Below are 26,586 nucleotides of genomic sequence, written 5' to 3'. Positions count from 1 at the left end.
CACGTGCTGTGTAGGTGTCGATGAAGGGGACGAGGTTAATATGACTCTTGAAAAAATAACTGCATTCCTTTAATTAACCTACAAGGCATTGCAGTGCAGTCAGCGCAGACTTCAAGGGCCTAGAATAATCCAGCCTGCTCATGAATAATAATATTGTTTGGGTGAAGTTTAAATGCAAGTGAGGAGGAAACTAAATATTTCCATCCTGTCAGAAAAGAATGCCGGTGAGTGTGAGCGTAATTTCCGAGTTTCAAGACAGTGGAGCTCTGGTAACTAAAGGAGACGCATGTATTGTCTGCAGCAGTACAATGTGTTGCATTGCCAGAAACTATAGAAGGCTATTAATGTTTGCTTTCCTGAGTGTATAATGATATTTGAACACACGCCTCAGTTCTTTGTCTGAGATACGATTATGTTATGACACCCCTTTTGTGGAGGACTGTGCCAGCTGTTTCATGTGGGACAGGATGCAGTAAAACAGACTTCCTGAATCTGATTTTAATAGGAAAGAGGAGGATAATTTCCTGTGCATTTCTGTTTCCTTGTTGTTAAAACTACATTTAACTTGTAGTCCTTATATAGCCTCTCTGGTGGTGTTGATCATATGGTGAACATGTTCTCAACCTGCCTGAACAAGTTGCTGATATTTTGGGTAGTATGGCAACTAAAATTACAACTACTGCACAGCTGACTGTTTTGTGCTCACAGGGCTTTACGAGGCATTGCAACAGCAACGTGTGTTTGTGTGTATATACTTCTTTAATTCAGCTTTTCCTCTCCAACAGAGACTTCCTTCCGCGGGGGTCAGGAATTGTCACTCGCAGACCTTTAATCCTCCAGCTGCTTAGCGCTAACACAGGTAAAGGAACACATACTAGTCACTCCTGCAGCCTGTGCAGTGTCTTTCTTAAACTGCCACCAGGTGGCAGTATGATATTTTACAATGGCTGAGCCAAATCTGGTGCTGGCTCAGAACTGTTAGGAGGCCCTAGATTGTGTATCTTTTGTCCCTCTTGATTCTGCTGTAGAGATGCAAGGTAGCAGGACATATAACATTTTTATTATCTGAAAATCAACCTGAATTGGCTTTTAGAAACTTGCAGGAGAAGTACAATTAAATGGCTTTTCTATATCTTGCTGTATGATACTGTGCCCTGTTAGCCTGACTCACACAAACCTTGGATGAACTGGGCGGGTTTTTATATTCCAAAACAAATCAAAAATTATGATCAGTATAGTTGCTGTTTTAACATGCACAAAGTCCAAGGCTTTACATCTCACAGGTCCACCATGACTTGATGTCCTATTCCCATATATTCTCACATATGACACATCGTTACACACTATAACACTGCATAACATGGTCAAAAACTTTTTGCGAGTCACGCCTTTGCAGACTTCAAATCATTTTCCAAGCACCATGTCGTACCAATCTTTTTTGACATGTGCACTAATAAAGTCTTGACTAATAAACCTTGTGATGGGCCAGCCTCCCACTGATTTATTTTTTTCTTGAATCGTGCAGTGAATATGAGAGACAAAATCTGACAGAGTGGATGTTTAACAGAGTTAACAGAAAGTTATGTATCTTTTTAATTTCACAGCAGTTGTAGTGAGATGCCATTTGAGTTTTCAAAGTTGTAAAGACTTCTCTTAATGCTAATCACAATAATAGTTTTGATCTAGAAGAGCTACAGAGATGACCTTTTGTGGTTGAGACACACATGATAGCGATATTACTTAATTAATCTATCAAAAAACAGAAAGTTCACCAATGGGTGAGCAGCATTCCTGGCTTTTTGGAAACCAGGAAGTGAGACTTGAGACTAAATTTTGTTTTTCTATAAATCTGATAAAGCTGACAGAAATCTTTGACACATCTTTAAAGCCAAAAATTTCACCCAAAAAAACCTCATTTAAAATAAAGATGATTACAGTACATTGTACATTGTTACACTGATGTTCTCAGTAGTTTTAGATTTTGAAGGCTTTTAACACATTTTTAATTGTTTGAAGTTGTGAATTCTTGTCTGAGTCTGAGGCTGTTTTTCAGCACAGGGCAAGTTTAGAGGTTAAAAAATGGAAGCAGATCAAAAAACATTTATAAATCATATTTATTTATATATATGAATCCTTTAAAAATAATCTTTCACTCCAGAAACCAAATCAATGTGTTGATAAACTATAATTCTAAAGTTGTTGTTTTTTTTGTGTGTGTAGGACATGATTTGTCCCAATTTTCAAGAATGGGTCAAGTAATATCAGAACCTATATCATATGTCACACCACCACAGACATTTTTACCACATGTGAATATGTGGTTAAGCAGCTCTTACAATCACAGTATGAATCTATCATTGTTTAACTGACATCTTTCCCCCTGCTCATTGTGTCTTTCCAGAGTACGGTGAATTTTTCCACTGTAAAGGAAAGAAGTTCACAGACTTTAACGACATCTGCAAAGAGATCGAGGCCGAGACACGCAGAGTCACAGGATCCAATAAAGGAATCTCTCCTGTCCCCATCAGCCTACGGATTTATTCACCACACGGTAACACAATGTGTATTTCTTGCAACACGACGAATCCATTCAAGTTTATTTCTCCGACATATGATATGAATGACCTGTGCGTGTGTTTGCAGTGCTGAACCTGACTCTTGTGGACCTGCCTGGCATCACCAAGGTGCCTGTAGGCGACCAGCCGGCAGACATAGAGTACCAGATACGAGACATGATCATGCAGTTCATCTGTAAGGAAAACTGTCTCATCCTCGCTGTCACACCAGCCAACACTGACCTCGCCAACTCTGATGCACTAAAACTGGCCAAAGATGTTGACCCACAGGGTAAGTCACCTGTGTGTGTGGGCGGACTTGTAACGTGTCATTATGACCTGAGAATAAGGCTCTACACACTCATGTCTTTATGGGAGTTAATTATAATTACACTGAAAATATTTATGTCCAAAAGGTTGAAATGGTTGTTGTGTATCATTCGTACTTCCACAGGTTTTGAAATCCTTTCAGCCAATAGAATTTCCTCTGTTTTTCATCTTCCTTTCAGGCCAGCGCACAATTGGTGTGATCACTAAGCTGGATCTGATGGATGAAGGAACAGATGCCCGGCAGATATTAGAGAACAGGTTGCTTCCCCTACGCAGAGGTGTGCTGCTTGTGTTTTTGAGCATGTTGTGTGTGTGTGTGTGTGTGTGTGTGTGTGTGTGTTGAGTCACCTAGCTATAATGCAGTCACTAACTACACTGAGTTGAGGCCCTTTGGAGAGGACTGACATGACTGATATCAGTGCAGCTCTCATTCCCTTTGTTTTCTCCGTCTAACTCTTTTTTTCTGTCTCCTTCGTTCACTATTGTTCTGTTTATTCACGTGCAGTATCTCTCCTTGTATGTATGTATAAAAGGGATAGACAGAGATGGTAATAGTGGCTAGTAAAAGTGTATGTGTGTGTGTTTTTGTGTGTAAGAGCGAGAGAGGAAGGAAAAAAGGCAAAGCAGGGAGTGACTGTGATCGTGTACAGACTGAGTAAAGCACCACCAGGTGCTGGCTCCTTCATGCTTCTCCTACAGTGCTAATGCATTAGCCATGGAAGCCCATTGAAATAGCTGTCCTAGTAGCAGCATAGAGTTGAAACATTAGATATGGAGCCTGGTACAATTACATCTATTACTGTACTAAATAGGGGATTTGGCCCGCTTTATACCACATGCTCTGCTGTTGAACAAACATGTTCATTTCCTGCTCGTACGCTAAAGTCTTAATGGAACAAATGGCGGTCTGGGAGGAGTTCCCAAGGACATGTCAGAAAATGCAAGTTGAATCTGCCTAACATCAGAGTCTGGATTGTTCCCTCTTAGTACTGCACATTGTCTTCCTTACACTGATCACATGCTCTTCATTTCCCTTCTCATTTCCTCCTCCATAGGTTACATAGGGGTGGTGAACCGCAGTCAGAAGGACATTGATGGGAAGAAGGATATTAAGGCAGCGCTGCTTGCAGAGAAGAACTTCTTCCTGTCCCATCCAGCCTACAAACACATGGCTGAAAACATGGGCACCCCATATTTACAAAGAACACTTAACCAGGTTTGGTTACACACACACACACTCTCACACACACACCTGTGGCGGCTGCTGGTCTTTCAAACAGGGGAAGCTCACTTTAAGTTTGCATCATAAAATTTGTATCGTATTTATATCGTAGCGAGGCAGTAACTTATAAAAGGAACATTTAATTGAAGCCGTTTTTCAACCACACTCATGCCGTAGAACCACAGCAACACACACCTCAAAGATTTTCAGATGGGTTTAAAGTCCTGAACTGTACTGTACAAACGGTGAAAATTAGCTACATCGTTTATGGAAATAAGGCACTCTGGACAGCACTCCGTCAGAAGACTCCGCTCGCAAATATTTGCATGGGACTGAGCTCGAAATGTGAAGCGCTGTCAATCACAAAGGGATTCAGCCTTTTAAACAATTCCTCCAATCATCATGCAGACACCAAGCGACCTCTCCCGCCTACCGCTCCATTAGGTCCCAGGGAAGCTGAGCCTCCCTGCAAGTGATTTTGTCGCATTTATCCAATGACCGTCTCGCTTTGCTGCATGAAAAAACTGCTCAGCGCTGTCTCGTAGGAATGCTTGGAGGCTCCGTGTCCACCGTGCTGACATGAGAATGTATGACAGGGAGGTCGCGTTTGAAAACTGGTGATAAACAGCTGACGTTTGAACATGAGAGTCATGATGTGAAACGCATCCTAGCGCACGTTTAATGCAATGTAAATTCTTATGGTAATGTAAATTCAATAGTGCATATTTGACCGTTTCTTCTATGAAATTTTAGGGGAAGTTCAGCCTCCCTTGTTGTCTCAGAGCAATCGCCCCTGCCACACACACACACGCACACGCACTCCTGATTCCCCATCAAATCAGCAAACTTTTTGTTGCTGCCGTCTCTAGAGTCATTCTCCCCTCTGTCACATGTCTGTTCAATGTCTGCCCGGTTAGCACAAGCTAACACAGCAGCAGCTAACATCCAACATTGAGCCCCAGCAAACTCTCACCGACACCGAAACAGCTTGACTCTGTTGTTTAACCTGTTAATAACCATTTGGTAATGTTAGCTGTGTGATGCTAACAGTTAGCGCTGTCACTGTGTGTGTGCAGCCAGGCAAACTCTCACAACTGTCCCTGGCATAGAGCTCACATCCTAGCCTGAGTGCCAGACTGAATCTCTCAGAACCTTCAGTCTGACATCGCCTCCATTGAAGGCGATTTACAAGGGGGAGGGAATTTGATTTTTCCCTAACCAATCAGTAGAGATCAACGACTCACCCAGAATCTGACGTCATTAGTATCCATGCCTCGGGGGTGCTGAAAACAAGCGAGCATTGCCCGTTTAAAATGTCTCCGTCATCGTGCGCGCCCAGCTGCATCGCCGTTAAATCCAGTTTAGCAGCTTCCTTAATTTGGTCCTCCATTAACGTGAGTAGTGAGGAAATACCTCGATAGCATCGTTAATGTGGTCTGTAGGATCTGTAGCGGTCGCCATTGTTGCTATCCTCACCAGTTACCCACCGGTGTACAGCTTGACATCAGCGTGGTGCTGATTGGCTAATCGCTAGACCCGCCCCCACCCCCGGCGTTCATTGGTCCGTCCATCGTTTGGACGAGATAAATCGCAAATTCATGGCAGTATGCCAGACCAGAGATGCAAGCCTACTCAGTTGAGTGGGCGGGGTCTATGGTCTGGAACCAGGCTACTCACATCCCTGCAGCCTCTACAACCCATACAGTCTGTGGTGTAGTAAGTCGAGCATGGTATATTTGACAGTTGGCAGTTCAGCATGCCGAGATGCCACCAAAACGTTTGAAAGTATGGCTACACCGTTCACATTATGGTTATTGAAAGAAGAACTCTGTAGGTACTGGTATCACTTTAAGGTGCTGATATTGGTACTGGTATTGTAATTTTTTAAACAAAACCCAGCCCTAATTATTACTGATAATGTTTGTTTGCAGCAACTGACGAACCACATCCGGGACACTCTGCCAGCCTTCCGGAGTCTCCTGCAGAGCCAGCTTCTAGCCTTGAACAAAGAGGCTGAAGAGTACAGACAGTATAGTCCTGATGACCCTGCACGCAGGACCAAGATAATGCTACAGTCAGTCAATCTTTGTGGATGTGTTCATGTGTATACCCATTTATTGTCTTTTAAATTGTCTATATTTCGGTGTTTCCTCTGGTGTGTTCCAGGTCAGTTCAGCGCCTGGCTGTCGACTTTGAGAAGCTGATCGAGGGCTCAGGCGATAAAGTAGACACCGTGAATCTGTCAGGAGGAGCTAGGATCAACCGAATCTTTCATGAGCGCTTCCCCTATGAACTGGTCAAGGTGTGTGTGTGATTCTGAGTGTGATTCTTGTTTTTCTTTTCAGTAGCTATGTGAATACTTCTCAGCCAAGTGCTTAATAAGTGTAATTTGTTTGTCTTCAGATTGAGTCAGATGAGAGCAAGCTGCGACGGGAGATCAACTACGCCATCAGAAACATCCATGGTGTCAGGTGTGGTATCGAGCTCAAATGCAAAGTCTCAAAAGCTGTTACATCATGTACAATATTCTGTTACGGTATTTTCTTGTTGGCTGCAGTCAATCTACATGTTTTTTCTTACTTCTCTTCATCTGTGTCTTTTTACAGGACAGGTCTGTTCACGCCTGACATGGCCTTTGAAGCCATAGTGAAGAAACAGATGTCGAGGCTAAAGGGGCCGTGTATTCAGTTTGTTGAGATGGTCAGCCAGGAACTCATCAACACTGTGAGCCAGTGTATCAACGAGGTATAAATATGTGTGTGTCATATTCTCGTGCCATGCGCTGTATGTTTCGGATGTCCGTCTGTCTTATATTTAACTTCTGGTCTGTTTTCTCTCAATAGCTGAGGTCTTTTCCCAAACTACAAAATGAGACAGAGAGAATTGTAACCACTGAGATACGAGAGCAAGAGAGTAAATGCAGGGATCAGGTCATTCACACCCAGCTGGACATCACGTTCACAAATCAGTTACATATAACTCTGCTGGATTATCAAGTTTGGTGTGTTTCTCTAGTTAAAGTATGTCTTCTCTGTTCAGGTTTTGTTGCTCATTGACATCCAGCTCGCCTACATAAATACCAAACATGAAGATTTCATCGGCTTCACTAAGTGAGTAACTTCCTCAGTTTCAAACTATAAAGTCAACAACAGATTCTTACCTGCTTAGACAGTAAATATCATGAGCTCTCCCTCTCTCTTCTCAGTGCCCAGCAGACATACAACCAAAGCAATAAGAAGACTGTTGCAGGGACGGCAGGAAATCATGTAAGACTTTCTATATTATATATTTATAGGAGGTTAAGAGTGGATCATACAGCAGGGAAATGCATTTTACAGTATTTTTAACCATGCTAAAGGACATTTGATATGGTGATGGCATCCTACAGACTCAGCTGGCCAGTGCTCGAGTGAAAAATCTCGAACACTGTTTAATAATTTGCCATAAAATTGAGTAAAAACTCATGTGACGCCTCGGGAAGATGCATCAGAATGACTGATCTACAGAAGTGCCACCAGCAATATACCAAAATCTCATACCAGAAATAATCTTGCTTTAGCCCCACCACTCTTACACCAAAAATTAGAAAAACAAAGCTGGCTATACACTCCTCTTGTTTACCCTCCTTTTTGTTCAGAATCATCTTGATCACTTTTAAGCAAACCAAACATAAGTGTACATTTGTGCATGACAGTGTGCTCTCCTTGAATTATGACATTTATTTAAGTGCCAACAGTTCTCTGCAAGCAGCGTTTGAGTGCATGGTTTAATATCATTTTTTCTATCCATCTTATTTTAAAAAAAAAAAAAAAAAAATCAGTAATGTCACCATCCCATGTGTTGTGCATCAATCTGCATCAATCAGAATTCATAGCTACAGATAAATAAATGTGATTTTTCGGGTTCAATCAGTTGATCTTGGCGTTTCTTAGGAATGCAGTCACGCTGAAATGAGGCGCTTTTTTGTGTCGATCTAACATAATATTTATGTGACACATATGAAAGCAGGAATAATTAAAAACATGATGCCACGATTGTGTTTAGTCAGGAAACTTGATGTCTGATGATGAGATTTGTTGATCAGCAGTTCACTTTAACTACATCTTAATAAATAAAAAAGTGTTGTCAGCTATTCACACAACCTCTCATGTTGCCTTCATTGTAGTAAACTGTTAAATAATCAATAGCAGTGTCATCCTAATAAGACAACAGCATAGTATTCCCCTCATATAACTAGAACATTAACTCCATCTTAATTTTGCTCCCTCATCTCCTGTTTTTTCTCCAGGGTGTGGCCCCTCCTTCAAGACTAATAGTAGGAGACCAGTCTCTTAAAGCTCGCTCACTTACTGCTGCCTCCGCTAGAAATATTTGTGTGCAGGATCAAGCTGAAGGGCATGCTTTTTGTCGCTTTGTTAATCATGTGTTTCATCATCTGCAACTGATACACTGCTGATGTTGAAAATGCTTCCCCTCTTACAGTTATAGTAGCAGTGTTCTCTCTCTGCCTCTTGTGATTTCTACCATGTGCAGATTTTAATATTTCCATAGCAAGATGTCTATTTAATTTCTTGGTATCTTTGCGTCATCTCATACTTTCTTTTCCCTTCTTCATCACACAGACTTCCAGTCTCGCTTTTATCTCCAAATGTGTTTCTTTACTTTGTGTGTTTACCTGTGCATCTAGTCTCCTCTTTGACCTCTTATGTCCACTGGTGTTCAGTAAAATGTATTGGTGACTGGGCCATGGCTGCATAATCTATGTTGTATATGTTGTATGTGTGACTAGTTTCTGACATTAACTCTTCTTTTCATCAGCAAGAGTCCACTCTCAGTGTGTGACCTGCTTTGCACACCTTCATATGAGTTATACCTTGCTGTCTAATTTTCCATGAAATGCTCGTGTGATGGTCCGTTCAGTCCTGCAGTCTGATCCTTACCCTTGACTGTTGTGCAGGTCATACGCAAGGGCTGGCTGACCATCAGCAACATCGGCATCATGAAAGGAGGAGCCAAAGAGTACTGGTTTATCCTCAGCGCAGAGAGCCTGTCCTGGTTCAAGGATGATGAGGTGATGCACTCACACTCACACTCACACTAGTGAAGTTGAAACGCAGCAGTACGCTTTTTGTTAACACAAGTTTATTAACACGTATCTCAGCTTGAAACAACATCTTAATTGGGAGGTTGACATAATGAAGTGGAAGGGGAAATCCCTTATCGGTTGACGTTGATTAAGATATAGTCGTCACAGTTTGAGTCAAGCCCCTGCAGTTTCGTTAAAGCAAATGGAAGAGCCCTCTGTTCTGATGTCAGTGGGGCTGCCATCTGTCTGCCTGTCTGTGCCTGCTGTACAGGAGCAGAAGGTCTGCACAGCAAGTGTAGACAGGCAGACACACCACAACAGTCTTATCCTGTCACAGTTGATGTCATGGGAAGAAAGAAGGGCAGAGTGCAGGAAGTGAGGTCAGAAGAGGGGAACACATCGCAGCATTTGTACATGGATATAAACAAGAACCTGTAAACACTCACAGCTGGATGAAAACACTCTAGACGATGTTGTGGATGAAATTGAGTTGTGTATTGTTTGACAGACATAATTGAGCAGTTAGCAGAAACAGTATGTAGAATGTTTCTACAAATTGTTCTCGGTGACCGCGCTAAAATGACTCGAGGGCTGTGTTGTGGACAAAATTAAACACACAGTCCCTGTCTTTAAGGAGGCTTTGTGGCATGTGACACTATTAGAAGCATACCTAAAGGAGCATCTTCGACTCTGTCCAGCCAACCGTTTTCTTTGCATTTTTCTTCTGCCACCTGGACCTGCTAGTGAGCCCCTCCATTTCCCCCATTCATTCCTCTGACGCCCCCTCCTCCCCATTCGTCCCGCTCTCCGCTCACTCTTCCCCTTACTCCCCCTTTTCTTCCTCTTCTGGGAGTTCAGGCATTTGGAGCGGCTCACTCTGACACAGCTGGAGCTGCCCCAAGCCAAACTGAGACACACACACACACACACACACACATACACATGCATGCACAAACACACAGTGGACAAGCTTGTATATACAGTATACAGTACACATGTGGAGTCTGATGTAAACAAACTGGCATGCAAATAGTGGAGAAAAATATACACTCACTCAGACAGACACACGGTCACTTTTCAGATAAACACTGGACCTCTTGAACACAGTGTTCCCAGACACAGCCCGAGGCGTGCATATTGTACACACACAGTGTTATAGGTTTCCTCTCGCTGTCATCTCCTTAGAATCAAATCAACTCACACACACACACACACACACACACACACTTAGCACATCTGCGACACATAAAACAAAGACAGGCAAGCGAATATCTGTTGACCACATTAGAGCAACAAACTTAGGCTGTCACGATGACACATGCATGTCTCACTGAGCTAAATACGAAAATCTAAACCTGTGATAAATTTTGGTTCAGTTGGAATAGTCAGCGTTTAATCCTTGCACCTCCTGGCTACATTGGAGGGTTTATCTGCTGTGTTTTGGAAGGCCTGAGTGCAAAAGCAGTCACCCATATTATCACAGGAGATCAGATCTACTGGCTTCACACACACACATACACACACTCACACACGGCAGACTTCTGCTTCTTCTCTCTTGCAGTTCCCGCTCACACTCTCCCCGCCCACACTACCTTCCACAGACGTTTATTTTTCTTCGAATACTGCCTCCCCCACCCCTTTTTATTTTCTCTTTCTTTACCTCTGTTGCCTTTTCCTCCTTTCTCCCCCTCTCTCTGTCTGTCTCTCTTTTTTCTCTCCCTGTCTCCCCCTCTTTCTCTCTCTCCCCCTCTGTGTGGTTGGCAGTCTCCCTGGGACTGTGCACATTCCTGGCTGGAAAATCTGAAGCTTTGTCCAAACACCAGCTTCCAAGATCTGCCCAGAGAAATCCCACATGGCTGTTTCTACACTGCAGACCTCCCCCTTTTGACTCCCCCCCCCCTTCTCTCAACTCCTCCACAGTCTCTCTCACAAGTACCCCCTCACCCCTTTCAACCTCCCCTCTCCATCCCTGTCGATTGCTTCTATACACTCCGATGTTTTTTTTTTTAACATCTGTAAGGCCATACTGTACATCTCCTTTCTGCGTACCTAAACAGTTGTACCCTCACACTGACCTCTCACTCAGAGTGCAGCATAATAGTTCAGAGTTTAATCTCCACAGCACACTGAACAGACATACATTCCTTCACCCCTCGACTGCCAGGCCTCCACCGGGCAGCCTGAAGAAAAACAGACGGCTCATGCATATACACTTAATCTACACGCTCCCCTCTGTGTGTGTGTGTGTGTGTGTGTGTGTGTGTGTGTGTGTGTGTGTGTGTGCGTGTGTGAGGCCTGTTCCATATCTCAAATCCATTAGTGCAGAGGAAGAGGAGACACAGCTTCAGACACAGCAGCTCTGATGTATGATACTTCACGACCACCCCGGCACCACTGGGAGTATGACACATGCATATACAAAACAGTGCCGTGATGTCTGTGAACACAGGAGTTATCATACTGCCACACAGATGCACATGCAGAAACTCAAATTACCCAATGAGTGGCACAGAAATCAGTTAGTTCAGAGTGCGCTACAGTGAATGTTTGTGAAAGAAGCACAATTAATTAGCTGCTTTACAGCTGTCCTGCGTTGATTGTCGGTAAAACAACAGTGAGACAAGTTATAGCTTCTCTTGCTTAAATGCAATGCATGTTAATATCTCTGCCTTGTTTGTAGACATCACTAGATCTTAAAAAAGACGCTTAACTCAGGTTGGCAAATTCTACAAAATGGATGTCGTTATGCTTGAATTAAGGTAGAGTTAATGGCTGCATTTTGAAGCTGTGAAAGCTGGTGATAGTGAATGCACATTTAAAGGCATTTGCACAGGTTCAAGCAAGAAACATCAGAGAATATCAGACTCTAGATTTGCCTCAGCGCAGAGTACATGCAGGTTTTTCACGTTGTCCTTGAGTCTTGCTGCTGAAGCACTTCCTTGCACAGTCTAACCAATGTGCAGACTACTGTACACCAGTAAGATCCTGAACAGGTAGTCTGAACACTGGGATGACGGAGCAGGACCCTTTCTCGCACTCTCTTCGGCCTCGCCTTTTCCCGCTCTGGCTTTTTTTGCTAGCAGTCCTGCCAGTGGCGGTGTGGATTCGGAAAAAGATTTCCTCTGTTATTCTTTTCTTTCTTATCCTGTGTCGGTGCTGGCAGGGTCGCAAGGTGAGGGGTCTCGCACACACCAGACATCCACTCCTACGGGTGTCCCTCCTCCGGAGATGTGAGTGTATCGCGAGTCGAGCGTCCGCAGGGCTGTGTCCCGGCGTAGTATCCAGTCTTGACGTGGCACATTCACTCATTCAGCTAGGGATCTGCCTGCTCACTCGGGGAAGGCGTAAGGAAATACAGGGAGTGAGAGAACGAGGGAGAGTTAGGGAGGAACTTAGCAGCCATATATGGGTTGATGTGACCCATGGGGAATCAACTTTGGAGTGGTCTGCAGTTTCTCCCCACTTCTCCTGCACGCTCTCTCCTGCTCTCTATGTTCCTCAACTCTTCCTCTTCTACTCTAGCAAAAATCACCTCCCTCAATCCCTCTATCCACCTCTATCCCTCCTCTTCCTCTCTTCATCATCTCTACTTTCTATTTCTACCCCATCAGAGCACCCTATACTCTCTCCAGTCTCCTCCCCCTCCGTCCAAAGCGATCCCAGATGTTGCTGTACGTGCGCCAATCCCGTTCTGTCATTTTTTTTCAGCCTCTGTTACAGGAAGTGGGCCCCTTTGGAAAAAAGGAAAGAGGAACGAAGGAAGAGAGTCGTAGGGTTCAGGGGAGCACTGAGAGAGGGAAGACCAAAATGTACTACCAGCACACTCGCATCTCATACAGCGTGTGTGCACGTTCTTAAATCCAGGCGCGCACACGTACATCCAAGCATAGACAATTTTTAGCACTTCCTCTTTTGCACGCATGCTTTAGTTGCCTCCTCTTTGGGAGTCATCTTTATATTTCATATTTTCACTTTCTTTACGTCATCCATGGCTGTTCCTCTAACCAAGCTCTCTGGAAGCCCCCTTCTCAGAGGTTAGAAAGCCAGAGCAGGCCGGAGAGGAGAGATGAGGGGGAAGGGCTTCACTTTAGGAGAAATGTTGTGTTAGAGCTTGAGTCTGAGTAATGACTTTCACATGTGGGCCCGGCCTCTTTCCCTCTTTTTTTTTGTACTCGTTCTGTCGTTCCCTCCCTCCCTGCTTCAGTTCTCTGTACCCTGCCTCCATGCTGTCTGGTTCTCCTCACGCTGGCCGCTCCACTCCTCCAACTGTTCTCTGTCATTCATAAGTCCCTGTGGTGATGACAGACTATAGACTTATGGTGTCCCCCTCTCTCTCCCCCCTCCCACTGTCTCTCTTTCGCTAGTTAGTGGGTTGTTAATGTGAGTCAGTCTGACAGGCAGACACATCATCCCGTATGAACTCAGGTGCTCTGCTAGCACAGTGTTCCACATCTCCTGTTCTCCTCGCCTTCTGACACTTTTCCCTCTGCAGTTCAAGTTTCTTGGCTTCGCTCTTTCTCGCTGAAAAATATTTATTACCAGACATACAACTATTTTAGCAAAAGCCCCCAACTGAACTGTCTTCAGTCTCTGTTGTTTTTTGCTATCAACACCTGTGCTACCGCTCTGTGATGTCATATTTTACTCCGCATACCTCTGTCAAACTTTATCTCTTCGTATTCTGTCTTTTCCAGGAGAAGGAGAAGAAGTACATGCTTCCCCTGGACAACCTAAAGCTCAGAGACGTGGAGAAGGGCTTCATGTCCAGCAAATTTGTCTTTGCTATCTTCAACACAGAGTTAAGGTTTGTTTGTGTGTGGCTGGAGGTCTGTGCGTGCGCGTGAGTCAGAAAAGGGAGTTCTGTTCTTGTCACCTGCTCGCTGAGGTTTTAGTGATATTTTACGAGGGTGGACATGTCAGAGGAGGAAAGGGAGGAGATGTCAGACCGGCGTTTTGCCCTTCCTTTGACCTCTTCCATTCAACTTTGCCACCGGAACAGAAAGGATATCCAGTGGGTACTGCAGCGGGTGGAGTGTTTTTTGCCTCCAAGTGTATGCCAGGCTGTTGAGGGTAGGGCTGGGTTTGCTAGGTTTATGTGTGTGAAACAGATTGAGAAAGACAGAGAGACAAAGAAAGAGCGTTAGAGAAGGAGAGAGAGAGAGAACGTGTGTGTGTGTTTAGGAGCTGGAGCCGACCCAAAGCCTGGCTGATTGTACCAGAGCATGTGGGCTTTGTTTATAATTCTGTGCTATGCTGCATTCGGACACACAAACTGGATTTGTGTGTGCATATGTGCGTGTGTGTGTGTGTGTGTGTGCCTTTGCCAATATGTGTGTGTGTATAGACCACAGCATACCGACGGCAGGCTCATTAAGCAGCTAATCAAAGCCAGAGAGCTTGGATCAGAGATGAGGCTGCTCTTGTTTGGAAAGAATTGCTCGACTCACCACAAAAAGGAGGGAGAAAGAAGAATTGGAAGGGCTGAGAGGAGAAAGAAAGCGGGAGAGAGAGTATCAGAGCCATCGGCCAGGAATGTGTCAAAGTCTGTCCTATGGCGCCCCCCCTCCTTCCTGCGCCCTCACTCTCTCTGTTTCTCTTTCTGTATTTGTGTGCGTGCGTGTCTGTGTGTGTGTGGCAGACATTGCAGTGGTTTTGTCCCTGTCTGACAGTAATCAAAAACCTCAGGAAACTCTTCAAATCTAAAGCAGTCAAGGATCTGGGCAGAAATTCCTCAAGATGAGTGAAAAAACTCACACTGACTATGAGCTGAGGAGAGGATAGCAAGAGGGGACGGGAGAAAAAAAAAATGTCGAAGTGAGTGATAAATCAGCGCAGAGAACAATTTTAATGTGTGCTCGCCAGTGTATATGAATGTTAGCGTCCTGATCTTAGTGTAATAGCACTGTAGTATTGTCATCGTTGGCCTGGCTCCCCGTCCGTTAGCCACCACGCCCTGACTTATTAGCCTCACCCATCCTAGCCCAGCCATAAGCTCACAAACTGACTGCCTATTTCATGATCTTTCTGCATCGCTCGCTGTTTGCCGTAGTCTTTCTCCTTTTCTTTTTTTAATTTCTGTTGTCTCTCTCATTCTCACACGCACACAAAGGTTTCACATATTTGAGGTTAATTGCTATGTGTTCTGAATGTGAGAAGGGAACAACAAAAGGAGGAAAGAAACAACCGAGTGATTAAAGAAAAATGTTTAACAGATGGGCCACAGCCTGCTCCAGATCCCTTGCTTGTTTCTTACTTTGCTGTGCTGCCTCCACAGCCAAAGCACAGAGAGGTTATGATGGTGTGAAGAGGGAAGTGAGAGGAGAGATGGAGGGGAAAGAGGAACAAGGGAATGAATAACAGGGAGAAAATAGATGATGGAGATAAGGGGTTAAGTTGCAGTTAGGGAGGTCAAGCACAGATGTTGAAACGGTTTCATTTTGTCTGTCTGTAGCTGTGCGTATGTGTGTTTCTGCCTAATATCAAGTGCTTGTGTATTTCTCTGTGCCCTTAACATTTATCCGTGAATCATTCTCTCTTTACATTTTTTTGGAAAGGGTTGTACCACATTTTGGAAAGACTTTTAAACCCTTTTTTCAAAGTGTGGTCCACGACAGATCGGTGACTCTGGAGGGGCCCTTTTACACACACCTAACGACGTGTGTTACTCCTTTATCAGGTTATTTACACAAGATGTGGGAATAGGACAAAGGTCATCCAGTGTGCCAATTAAAGGTCCAGTGAGTAGGATTTAGGGAGATATATGGGCAGAAATGGAATATAATATAATAAGTATGGTTTCTTTAGTTTATAATCACCTGAAAATAAGAATCATTGTGTTTTTGTAACCTTAGAATAAGCTGTTAATATCTACATAAGGAGCCACGGAGTCTGCCATGTTGCACCGCCAATGTTTCTACAGTAGCCCAGAATGGACAAACCAAACACTGGCTCTAAATAGGGCCGATTGCGTTTTTGCGTCAGCCACTGTAGTTCGCCATCCCTCCCTAGACGAGCCGAACAGTGTCAGAAAAACACAGATTTTTACTGGCACATAATTTGGCTTCCAGTAAAAACCTCCCAAACAATGAACACTGCAAGAATCCTAACCAGGAGTTCACGATTGGCACATGAGAGACGCTTTGGCTGGTTGCAATCTGCAGTACTCATCGCTAGACGCCCCTAAATCCTGCGCACTGCTCCTTTTAAATAGGTGACTGTTGTTTACACACTGTACACTAGACAAGGCTGTCACAGTTCTGTTAATATTTTTTATAAAATGGAGCGTGGACGCTCCAGCAAATAGGGCTGAACAATTATTTTGACTGATATCGTAATTGTGATATTTTTAGTGATATTAGAGGGAATGATCATTTTCATTTTCATTGGAAACATTAAAATGATTATGGTATGAATTTAGCAGGGATCAATGCCAAACAAAAATGTTTGTAGAATATGATGTGTGAGGCCAAGAAATCTCCACAGTATTTAATTTTAGATAGTATTTTGACACACATTTCACCTTTAAGAAATACTGCGCCTCTGTGGAAAAATTGCAGTAGGCCTTATTGTGATTTTGATAAAGTTTTTGATTAACTGTTGAGCCTTACTGTCAAATAATTAATAAAATGCAGTTTTATTTTACATTTCATTGATAGCATTATGCTGCACAGGTCCATTGGTCTATTGTTGGTGACTTTTAGGAAAACTGAAACTGTCACTGAACAAATGATTTCAAACTAAAATAAGATCCTGCATATATCTGAGGCAAGAAATAGGCAATGCAGTAACAGAATCTTGACTCATATTTGATCAGCGCTGCCGAGTGTGACAGTTTGACCACACGAACAATGATTGACAGCTGCATGAGAAGCTCCTTGGCTCTGATTGGTTGTGTTTGTGAATCCATCAGAGGCAGTAGGAGGGGAGGAGGGACGTGACTTTATTCACATACTGTCTCATGATACAAAGTTATTTTTATCAAATTTACAAACTGTAGCTTTGCTTATTATTTTTATGCAAACACCAGAAATAGTACTTGAAAACTTAACACACAAAATCATGTCGAGCCAATTTGAAGATGTCGGAGAGACATGAGTTTTTCCCTCATCGGTAGGATACTGACTAATACTGAAACCAAGACAACAGCTTATTGTGTTGTTTACTCATAAGGACTGCTTTTAATGAGTTCACATGATGCACACAAAAGAAACCTTGTTCCAATAACATTTGACTTGTGTACAAAGTAGGTCAAGAGCTGAAGAGGGGGTATTAAGAAACACCAAAATCATCCATGTGATTTTTTTCTTCTTCTCTGACGTCTTTAAAGCACACAACACACTAACTGATAATAGGCGATTGGCTTCATCTCAGAAGTAACAGCTCACAGGATACGTGATAAACTGATTGATACAGCATGTGTGTGAGTCTGACAATGTTTGCTGACTTTTTTTTTTTTTTAGTATTACTAGAGAGTACTTTCCTCTCTTCCCACAAGACGTAGAGGAACAGTTGTTTTGTTTCCACTGGAAGTGAACGTGGTAAGAAAGAGGAGTCGGTGGATAGCTATAAATGACTGAAAACATCACTGCTCAGCTGAAATTATCCCACGCATTGTGACGGGAACTCTGGCTACATCACCTACACAGAGTTCTCAAGAGAAACCATTAATAACATGTCTGTGCTAAAAGGTCAGGGTTCCTATTTTGGATAGTGCTTGTCATATGAGATCATTAAGAAACTTGTATGCAAGTGTCACAATCTATGGAGGATTTTGGGATGCATTAGAACTCGGTGTGTTTATTTAATGTATGTATGGCAGTGTGTTTATAACATCGGTATTGTGAAGTGTTACCACTGTATTAGTTTTTGGAGATGTCTGACAATATCACACTGAATTGCAGGAATGTGTACAAGGACTACAAATGCCTGGAGTTGGCCTGTGACTCTCAGGAGGAGCTGGACAGCTGGAAGGCTTCTCTGCTGCAGGCCGGAGTCTACCCCGAGAGAGTCACTGTTAGTACTCTGACCCCTAATTCAACCTAATTAAACCCAACCCTGACCTTAGCTGTGGGGAGCTGCACCTGTCTGCACCTTACCTTTTGTGTTGTACGCACTCACAGGCTTTGCTAACCTGAAACCCCGGCCATAACCCCGAACCCCTCTCTCCATGTTCCCCCTTCTCTTCCCTTGCCAAAGCAGAAAAGCAAGTCCCCCACCCCTTCCATCTCGCTCTGTCGTTGGCTCTTCAGCACAGCATTCTTGGCCCATGATGTCACTACAACATGTGTGTATGTGTGTGTGTTCTAGTCTGTTTCTAATCAGCAGTTCCTCGTCCCTCACCCCACTCCCCCTTTTCTTTCTTCTGCCCATTCCTCCTTACCTCCCTCTCTTGTGTTCCCTCTGTTCTGCTCTCCCTGTTCCTATTACAGTGGCTTTATACTTCTTCTTGTCGCAAGCATAGAGTAGATAAAGAGATATGGAAATACACTTAAGACTGATCTTAATTGCTTCACACATCTGTGTTAAAATGTAATCACCAGCTGTGCTACCCCAGCGGTCACTGCTGCACATTACACAAATACATCCTTGGCTCAAACCACAGGGACAATCTGTACAGTGTATGTTGCACGCACGTCCAACTCCATCTTGTCTGTCTGTCACCCAGGTGGATGGCCAGGGAAACGGAGCTCCAGAGAACTTCACTGACCCCCAGCTGGAGCGTCAGGTGGAAACTATTCGTAACCTGGTCGAATCCTACATGAGCATCATCTATAAGACCATCAAGGACTTAATGCCAAAGACTGTTATGCACCTCATGATCAACAACGTAAGATATCCAGACCACGGGCCTCATTCCAGAAAGTTCCTAATTCTAAAATCAGATCTTAGGATGATATTTTTTGAAACAGTTTTGGTTTAACAGAAACACGTTTCCTAACTGTATTCAGGAGAAAAAGTTACCTTTTCTTGGGATAGCAAGATTCAAGAATTTTATTGTCATTATGCAAGCATGAAAAAAATTGCATACGTGTCATCCTCAAATTGTGCTTACTGTTAAAGAAATACTTCACACATATTTACATTAGAAAAAGGCACAAATGTAAATATTCAGTAATAAAATCTAACAAACATATGCACAAAATATAATAAATATAAGTAAGTATAAGTAACACTCCGGCTTCCTCCCACAGTCCAAAGACATGCAGGTTAATTGGTGACTCTAAATTGTCCATAGGTGTGAATGTGAGTGTGAATGGTTGTCTGTCTCTATGTGTCAGCCCTGCGATAGTCTGGCGACCTGTCCAGGGTGTACCCTGCCTCTCGCCCGATGTAGCTGGGATAGGCTCCAGCCCCCCCGCGACCCTCAAGAGGATGAAGCGGTTAGAAGATGAATGAATGAATGAAGTATAAGTAAGTCCAATGAACTGCCACAGCTTTTGGGGAAAAAGCAGTTTTTCAGTCTCTTTGTGCGTTGGATTTATGTGAGGCTCCTGCCTGATGGGAGGAGCTTAAACAGATGGTGTCCAGGGTGTGTAATGTCTTTGATGAATTAAGTTACCACAAACCCACCCTAACTTAGGGATTTACCAAGTTAGGAATCCTAAGTTATGATGGCATAAACCCTGCCTTATGTTCAAAGTAGGCCAAAATTGGCAGCAGCTCTGTTGTTAGCTCTGTATGGCACTGACAGTGAAGATAGGGAACAACCTGAACACAGAAAGAGATGGGGTTTCCTCTCCTCCGCCGACACAATTAGTGCCTCTAAATCTGTGTTGTTGAAACTGAACACCTGTCTAATTTTTTCCATAATAGCAAGCTAGCTATTGATATAAAGGCTTGTCCATTTCGATTAGCCTACGGGTACAATCTAATCAAAGATACAAGCAGTCTCGTAAAGCCTACGTTCTGAACATAGATCATAGATACAGGCATGACAGGACAGGTGCCAATTAAAGAATCAAATTTACAGTTATAGTCTGGATTTACTGAGATGAAATTGGAGATCTAAGATAGGACAGAACACAGCCACGAGTTTTGGAATTAACTTCTGTCATAGGAAGATTTTAGAGGATTTTTTTTCTGTCATTAAAATGAATTATGAAGTATTTTAGCACTGGAAAGATGGAAAGATGCAAATACTTTTGAAATTGGCGCTACATGACCAGAGAAAAAAGAGGAAAATTGCTGTTGCATTCATTTTTGCTCAAGAGTTAAAAACTACAACTAGCTAAAGGCACTGTGCCACAGCAGACCAAGAAACGCTTGCAAGCTTGGTGTTTTGACACAGAAAACAATCTCGAATTACAGTTAATCAGTAAGCTGAGAAATTGGCAATGCAGTAACATAATCTTGGTTCATATTTGATCAGCATTGCCTTGTTTTATTGTTTGATCTCAGTTTTTTCAGCCTCCACTTTTACAATACTGTAACACTCATATTAAGTCCAAACACTAAAATATGCTTCCGAAGGCATTTCAGGCAATAAATAGGCAATACAGTAGCAGAGTCCTGGTTTGTATTTGATCAGCACTGCCTAGTTTGACAGTTTGATCAGAGTTGGGTTGAGTTTGAGAGAGAGAGACGGGTGGGTCTCTCTAGATCCAATTCTGTACTCTCACTCTCTGTACTCTCAAAAATGCGGAAGTACAATCTGTAGCTCGAGCAGGAGCCAGTGAAAATCCACAATTTGAGCTGGGAGATGAGCTTGCAGATCTGGTTGCTGGTAAGATGGAGAGAGGTTTAGCAATTAATTTACACGTACTACCCAAATTGTTACAGTACAAAGCTGTTTGAAAATCTGCAAAATATACCAGTGTGTAAAATTTAGGGGGATCTAGTGGCCTCTAGCGGTGAAGATTGCAGATTGCAACCAGCTGAAACTTCTCCTGGTTAGAATTCCTTCAGTGTCCATTGTTCAGGAGGTTTTTAGTGGAGGCTGAATTATCTGCAGAGGTCTCTTCCTCTCTAAAACAAACAGGCCAAGTGATTAAAGCTGGTACAAATGATGAATAAAGCAGTTTCACGTTATAAACCAGTGTTGCTTCAACACTGCTTATCATAGAGGGACTGGTGTCTACGGTGGCCGACACAAAAACACAAATGTTCTTTCTAGAGCCAGTGTTTGAATTGTTCACTCTGGGCTGCTGCTGTAAACATGGCGGTGCAACATGGCAGACTCTATGGATGAGGACCTACTCTCCATGTAGATATAAACGGTTCACTCTATGGAAAAAACAAAGTCATTTTACACTTAAAAAAAACCCATAATATTATATTCCATATCTGCCATTATATCCACCGAAATCCTACACACTGGACCTTTAAGTTAAAATATTGCAATTAGGATATTTTTCTGTAATAAGGCCCCTAACTCCTCCTCCTTTTTTTTCTTTCCATTTCTGTCTTTCGTCTGTTACCAACCAAAAGCTCCTTGTCTTTGTTTGGCATTAATCGTCTTCATAGCTTGGCTATTAGAATCTGTACTTCTTTGTCTACCATACGAGCATTTGCCATTTGAGACACAATTTGAACTTATTTCAGTGGCTTGAAAAAGAAACAAGAGACCATAGAAAGAAAAAAGATTTTCACCACCTCATGAAGAATTTCGATCCATAATCCCAAATCAGGGTAAAATATCACTTTACAAAGTCTAACATTTTGACTTGTCACAGCTGTTTATAATCTCTCTCCGTAGGTGAAGGAGTTCATTAGCTCTGAGCTCCTGGCGCAGCTCTACGCTCTGGGAGAATGCTCTGCGCTGATGGATGAGTCACCGGAGCAGCAGCGGCACCGGGAGGAGGTGCTCCGCCAGCACGCTGCCCTGAAGGAGGCGCTCGATGTGATTGGAAAGTTCTCTACCTCCACCTGCACTACTCCTCTGCCTCCACCTGTAGACTCCTCCTGGATACAGCCCCCCAGGTACAGACATACACACACAGTTAAACTACAGCGATACATGGATGCTACTTATATCTTTCACTGAAGGTTCTCTTCTCCACCCAGCCCGACACTCCCCAAAAAGTCACCGACCAGTGGCAGGCCAACAGTTCGTGGCCATGCCCCATCTGCCCCTCGGGTGCCCACTCACAATGCTTCCCCGAGCACTGACGGCCTTCATCAGCTCGCTCGCCAACACCACCGTGCTCCACCTAGTGTACCAAGGTGACGCTGAAACCACACAATTACAGCCTGAAATCTGACCTGTTACATTACTATGACCTCCAGTCTGTCACTCAAACACTGCACTGGCATATACACACACTCATATACACACCATCAAGCCTTGCGCTGCAGAGACACAGGGGCAGAGGGAGTTGTTATTTGAGCTGGGTGGGGGTCTGCTGGAAAATGTGTTTCTCATATTCTCTTTCCCATCAGCCTCAGTAGACAGGACTTCTCTCTGTGCAGCTTTCTACTGGAGCCAGAGACAACAGACTGAGCGCTCTGTCAAGTTTTCATCTTTCTCTCTGTCCTTCATCCCCCCCCTTTTCCCTTCTCTCTCCTAGCATGCATTTGTTTTATTGCCCTCCCCAGTTTCCCTCATGCAATAACCGTTATTTTTCCTTTTTCCCCCCTTCTTCTTTTTCTTGTACATTTCTTCACTTCTCCTCTTTCACTGGTTCCTCCCCTGCTTTTGGCCTGTCTCTCCTTTTTCTCTCTGCCTCATTTCCTCTGTGCTCTCCAATGGTTCTTTAGGTTCTTTCCCGCATAGTTTTTCCTGAGTCTTTCCATCCAACCTTATGCCTCTTTTCCTTACTCAGTCTCTCTCCCCTATAGATATACAGTACATGGGGCATGAGCTTACTTCTTCAAGTCAGGTTTTTTCCCCATCTTTATTCAAATCACGGAAAAGTCTGTTGACAGTACAGATCATTAATTAAGTCACAATTAAAAAGTTGGCATTATGGGAAATTAAAAAAAAAATCCTGCTAAATAGAAATACAAAAAAATATGTACATGGAAATTTGTGAGCAGGAAACTGTGAACCTTGAATCACAGTGCTCCAACATCTGGATTAGCTCTTTGCTAGATAGTGCATCTCTTTAATCTTGTTCTGTAACCAACTGCTATCTCACCTATATTATAGTAATCTCAAGTAATCACTATTTCCTCACCCTTGTTCACTCATTTTTTCGCTGTTCTTCTTTCAAACACTGCCAAACCCCATATAATTCTCCATGTAATAGTTTTCGCAAGTTTTCACATCTTTCATAACATGCCTCTAATCCGGGGGTCAACGGAAAGGTTACACCACAGGCCATTTAAAAAAAAAAAATAAAAAATGAAAAGTTCATTTAAAGGGCAACACAGGTTTATAGCTGCAGTGGAGACATAGGCCTGTGTTTTTAAGTTGTTATTCACTTAGGAATAAGTGGTAAATGGACATTTAATGCTAAAATGTTCCAATTAAAACTTCACTCTGTAGAAAAAATGTTTTGCCTAATAGTTTCAGTTTAATTTTATCCTCATGTTGCTGAGACAAACTGTTTTAGACTGATTAAAGCTACACTTGATTACTTTTATGAAAATACCATGTCAATACAATGCATATACAATGTGACATACAATGTCATATCTGCTGAAACTGTCACTATATTCTGAAAAAAGTGCTCCAGCACACCAAAACGACCAATCAGAGCTGAGGAGTCTCTAACACAGTCAGTCATGTCAATCACAACTTAACTATACTGTTTAGCTGTAAAATGAGAAGGTTTGTGACCCAGCTGCCATTTTGGAAATGGTCTACTCAAGTACCAAGCACGCCCACCAGTCAGACCAGTGGTCTTATTTTACAGCTTAACAGTACACCGAAGGCTGAGACACACCAAACCGACTTTAGAGGACTAGTGGCAATAAAAGCCCCCTGCTACATCGCCTCACGTCGCCAGACCTTGACCAAGAAGTTTCACATGAACACACCGGAAAAACCACAGCCGACAGCCAACTAGCGTACATTCGTGCATACATTCCACCCCTGCGTGAAAGGCGGTAACTCTCCACACCAGCAGACAGAGGAAGTCTGTTATTTTGTCATTTCAAAAGGAAAACTGGACGGCCATCTTTACACTAGTTAGGCAGCTAGCATATTAACAACACAATCCAGTGTTGAAAGAACAGAGTATATATACTGTGTGCCTGTGAACAAATACACAAACCATCAGGAAGCATTTCTGCTAAAGATCTTGATGGCTACAGAAAAATAATCTTACCCTATGGAAGAAGTTTGTTTTGTTCTCACTCCCTCTTGACTTTAGTATTTGTTTACTTTCCTCATTTCCATTTGTCTTCTTGTGCGCTGAGCTGAACTGCTAATTAAAGTTCGGCTGATGCTGTCACTAGCCCCTTTTACACTGCCAGATTTTCGTCGAATGTTGGGCAGTTTTGCCGGCAAGCTGCAAGCGTTTAGACACACAGAGCCGGATTGGCGAGTTGACCCGAGGTGCCCAATTTTCCGCCTCATAGGGTAGACATATTGGTGGAACCTTTTTGGTTTAAACAGAACGAGGCGGCCTTCCGCAACGGGAGGGGCTGTTGATGACTTGTGGGAGGAGCTGTTGATGACGCTGCACGTGCAACCAACTGGCGGTCGACTAACAGGAAACAGCTGATAGCAGGAATTAGCGAGCAGCTAGTAGCAAGAGGGAAACACAAACCTGACAGACACTGTAAAGATGAGCAACTGGGGAGACAAGGAATTGCGCGCCCTCCTTGTCCTCACAAACGAAGAGGCCATTAACCGTCAGATGACGGGGACGGTGAAAAACGGGCCGACTTATGAGAGAATCACCGAAGGACTGACCAGCCGCGGCTTCCCTCCCACGTCACTGTTTACGTCACACGCTGAGCTACACGTTTTGTTACTTGCTCACGCCCCCCATTGCCCCGAAAAAGGCACATTCTGTTTAAACAAAAATAGGTAGGCGGCATTTTGCTGCACTCCCCGATTTTGTTTGTATACTGCCAATGCTGAAAAAAGACTGAGCTTTCCTGCAAATTTGCACAATTCCGATTTAAAAAGGGCTACCGATTCAACATGCTGAATCTGCCAAAATAAAAGTTGACAGGGAGCCAATGGCAACCTCTGAAGCTGAAAAATGAAGCCAGTGCAGACGTGCCAAAAACGAAGTTCATCAAATGACCACTTAAGGCTGCTTCCAAAAACACAGAGTAAATCCACAAAGACCTGCATGTTTTAATGACCAGTTTTACAGCAGAAAAAACATGTTTACAGCCTTGTGTTAAAACTGTTTCGGTCTCTAAAGCTAATTTCAACATTAATGACTGTACAGGGGGCATTTTCTATATAACTGACCCATTTACCTTTTATTAAAGCTTATGCATTATGGAAGGGCGTGGTTGCTTGAGTGACAGGCTGTCTGCGAGGCATCGCTGCATTCTGAGTCAGATCCTCCCCTCACTCCTCTATAGCTCCGCCCTCTCGTCCAAATATGGACACTTCTGGCTCAAAAAACCAAGACGGCAACAGCTGAAATGCTGAACTCTGGGCTCAAACAGCCGTCCACAAAACAATGGGCGACATGATGGTAGCTATGTTCATTATTATATGCAGTGTATGGCGACGAGCCAACAGAGTGAATATGATGCCTTCACAGATGTGCTCTGTGAGTGTAGTAACAGTTTCGGTAAACTTATTTAAAATAAAGTTACCAACTATAGTTTTAACAGATGCCTGTGTGTAACGTCTTTGAGATACTGCAGGATGTAGTCTTTAAAAAGCTTTCTTGAACTTACATGCAGACAGAGACGTAACAATAGCAGATTTGTTGAAGGGACCAGGGCAGACTGAATCAGGTTGTATCGTTAATTAGCCTGTCTTGGATCCTGAGTTCTGTTATACCTTTGTCAGACCTTTTGATTCACCCCGCCCACATCCAGGTGTTTTAGTCTCGTCTTGATGTAATAGGATAAATCTTCGCTCTTGTGTGTCGATCTTCACTGAGAAGTCTACAGCTTTGTTATGAACTTAGGTCCTCACTGTGCAGCGATTAAAACTCACCTGAAGCAGCCACAGAAATGGACCTGAAAGATTTGTATTTCTTTTACAACTCTAATTCTTTACCAGAAGCGCGACAGTAGACTTATAAATTATGATGATTAGGGATCAGACATTATCTCTAAAATTGAATAGTTAGCTCTGCAGTTTATAAAGCTACAATTACAGACCACACCTTCTGATTAAAGTTATCATTTTCTTCTTCTTAAAACCATGCAAATGAAAGGCAGATATTGAAAACCTAATTTTCAGTCCCAGCTGAATAGCAAGGCACTCTATGAGTCACGAGTCTCTGCATGTGATCGACATAGTTAGACAGTAGTTTACAGTCTTTATTAGAGCTCTAAGGTGGTGTCCTGTTAATACTGTTACCATATTG

General features: G+C 43.2%; 1 protein-coding gene across 2 annotated transcripts in view; it reads left to right on the top strand.

The window, feature by feature from the left end:
• The window catches only part of dnm3a (dynamin 3a), a 29,138-nt gene that overhangs the window by 2,107 nt on the left and 445 nt on the right, over nt 1–26,586 (top strand). The window contains exons 2-20 of one of the 2 annotated variants that reach the window (XM_049588152.1): nt 786–859; nt 2,402–2,551; nt 2,644–2,847; nt 3,065–3,163; nt 3,941–4,101; nt 6,039–6,181; nt 6,274–6,409; nt 6,511–6,578; nt 6,714–6,852; nt 6,951–7,037; nt 7,147–7,217; nt 7,313–7,373; nt 8,396–8,422; nt 9,065–9,178; nt 13,888–13,997; nt 18,094–18,205; nt 18,858–19,019; nt 21,888–22,111; nt 22,196–22,354. In XM_049588152.1, the coding sequence (XP_049444109.1) occupies nt 786–859; nt 2,402–2,551; nt 2,644–2,847; nt 3,065–3,163; nt 3,941–4,101; nt 6,039–6,181; nt 6,274–6,409; nt 6,511–6,578; nt 6,714–6,852; nt 6,951–7,037; nt 7,147–7,217; nt 7,313–7,373; nt 8,396–8,422; nt 9,065–9,178; nt 13,888–13,997; nt 18,094–18,205; nt 18,858–19,019; nt 21,888–22,111; nt 22,196–22,354 (2,301 nt within the window). The remainder of the gene's footprint in view (nt 1–785; nt 860–2,401; nt 2,552–2,643; nt 2,848–3,064; nt 3,164–3,940; nt 4,102–6,038; nt 6,182–6,273; nt 6,410–6,510; nt 6,579–6,713; nt 6,853–6,950; nt 7,038–7,146; nt 7,218–7,312; nt 7,374–8,395; nt 8,423–9,064; nt 9,179–13,887; nt 13,998–18,093; nt 18,206–18,857; nt 19,020–21,887; nt 22,112–22,195; nt 22,355–26,586) is intronic. The other variant, XM_049588153.1, reaches the window with a different exon arrangement.

This window comes from Epinephelus fuscoguttatus, linkage group LG10 (assembly GCF_011397635.1).
Source record: "Epinephelus fuscoguttatus linkage group LG10, E.fuscoguttatus.final_Chr_v1".
Classification (NCBI taxonomy): Eukaryota; Metazoa; Chordata; class Actinopteri; order Perciformes; family Serranidae; genus Epinephelus; species Epinephelus fuscoguttatus.
The sequence above is the reverse complement of the archived record's forward strand: the minus strand, read 5'-3'. Positions and strand labels throughout refer to the sequence as shown.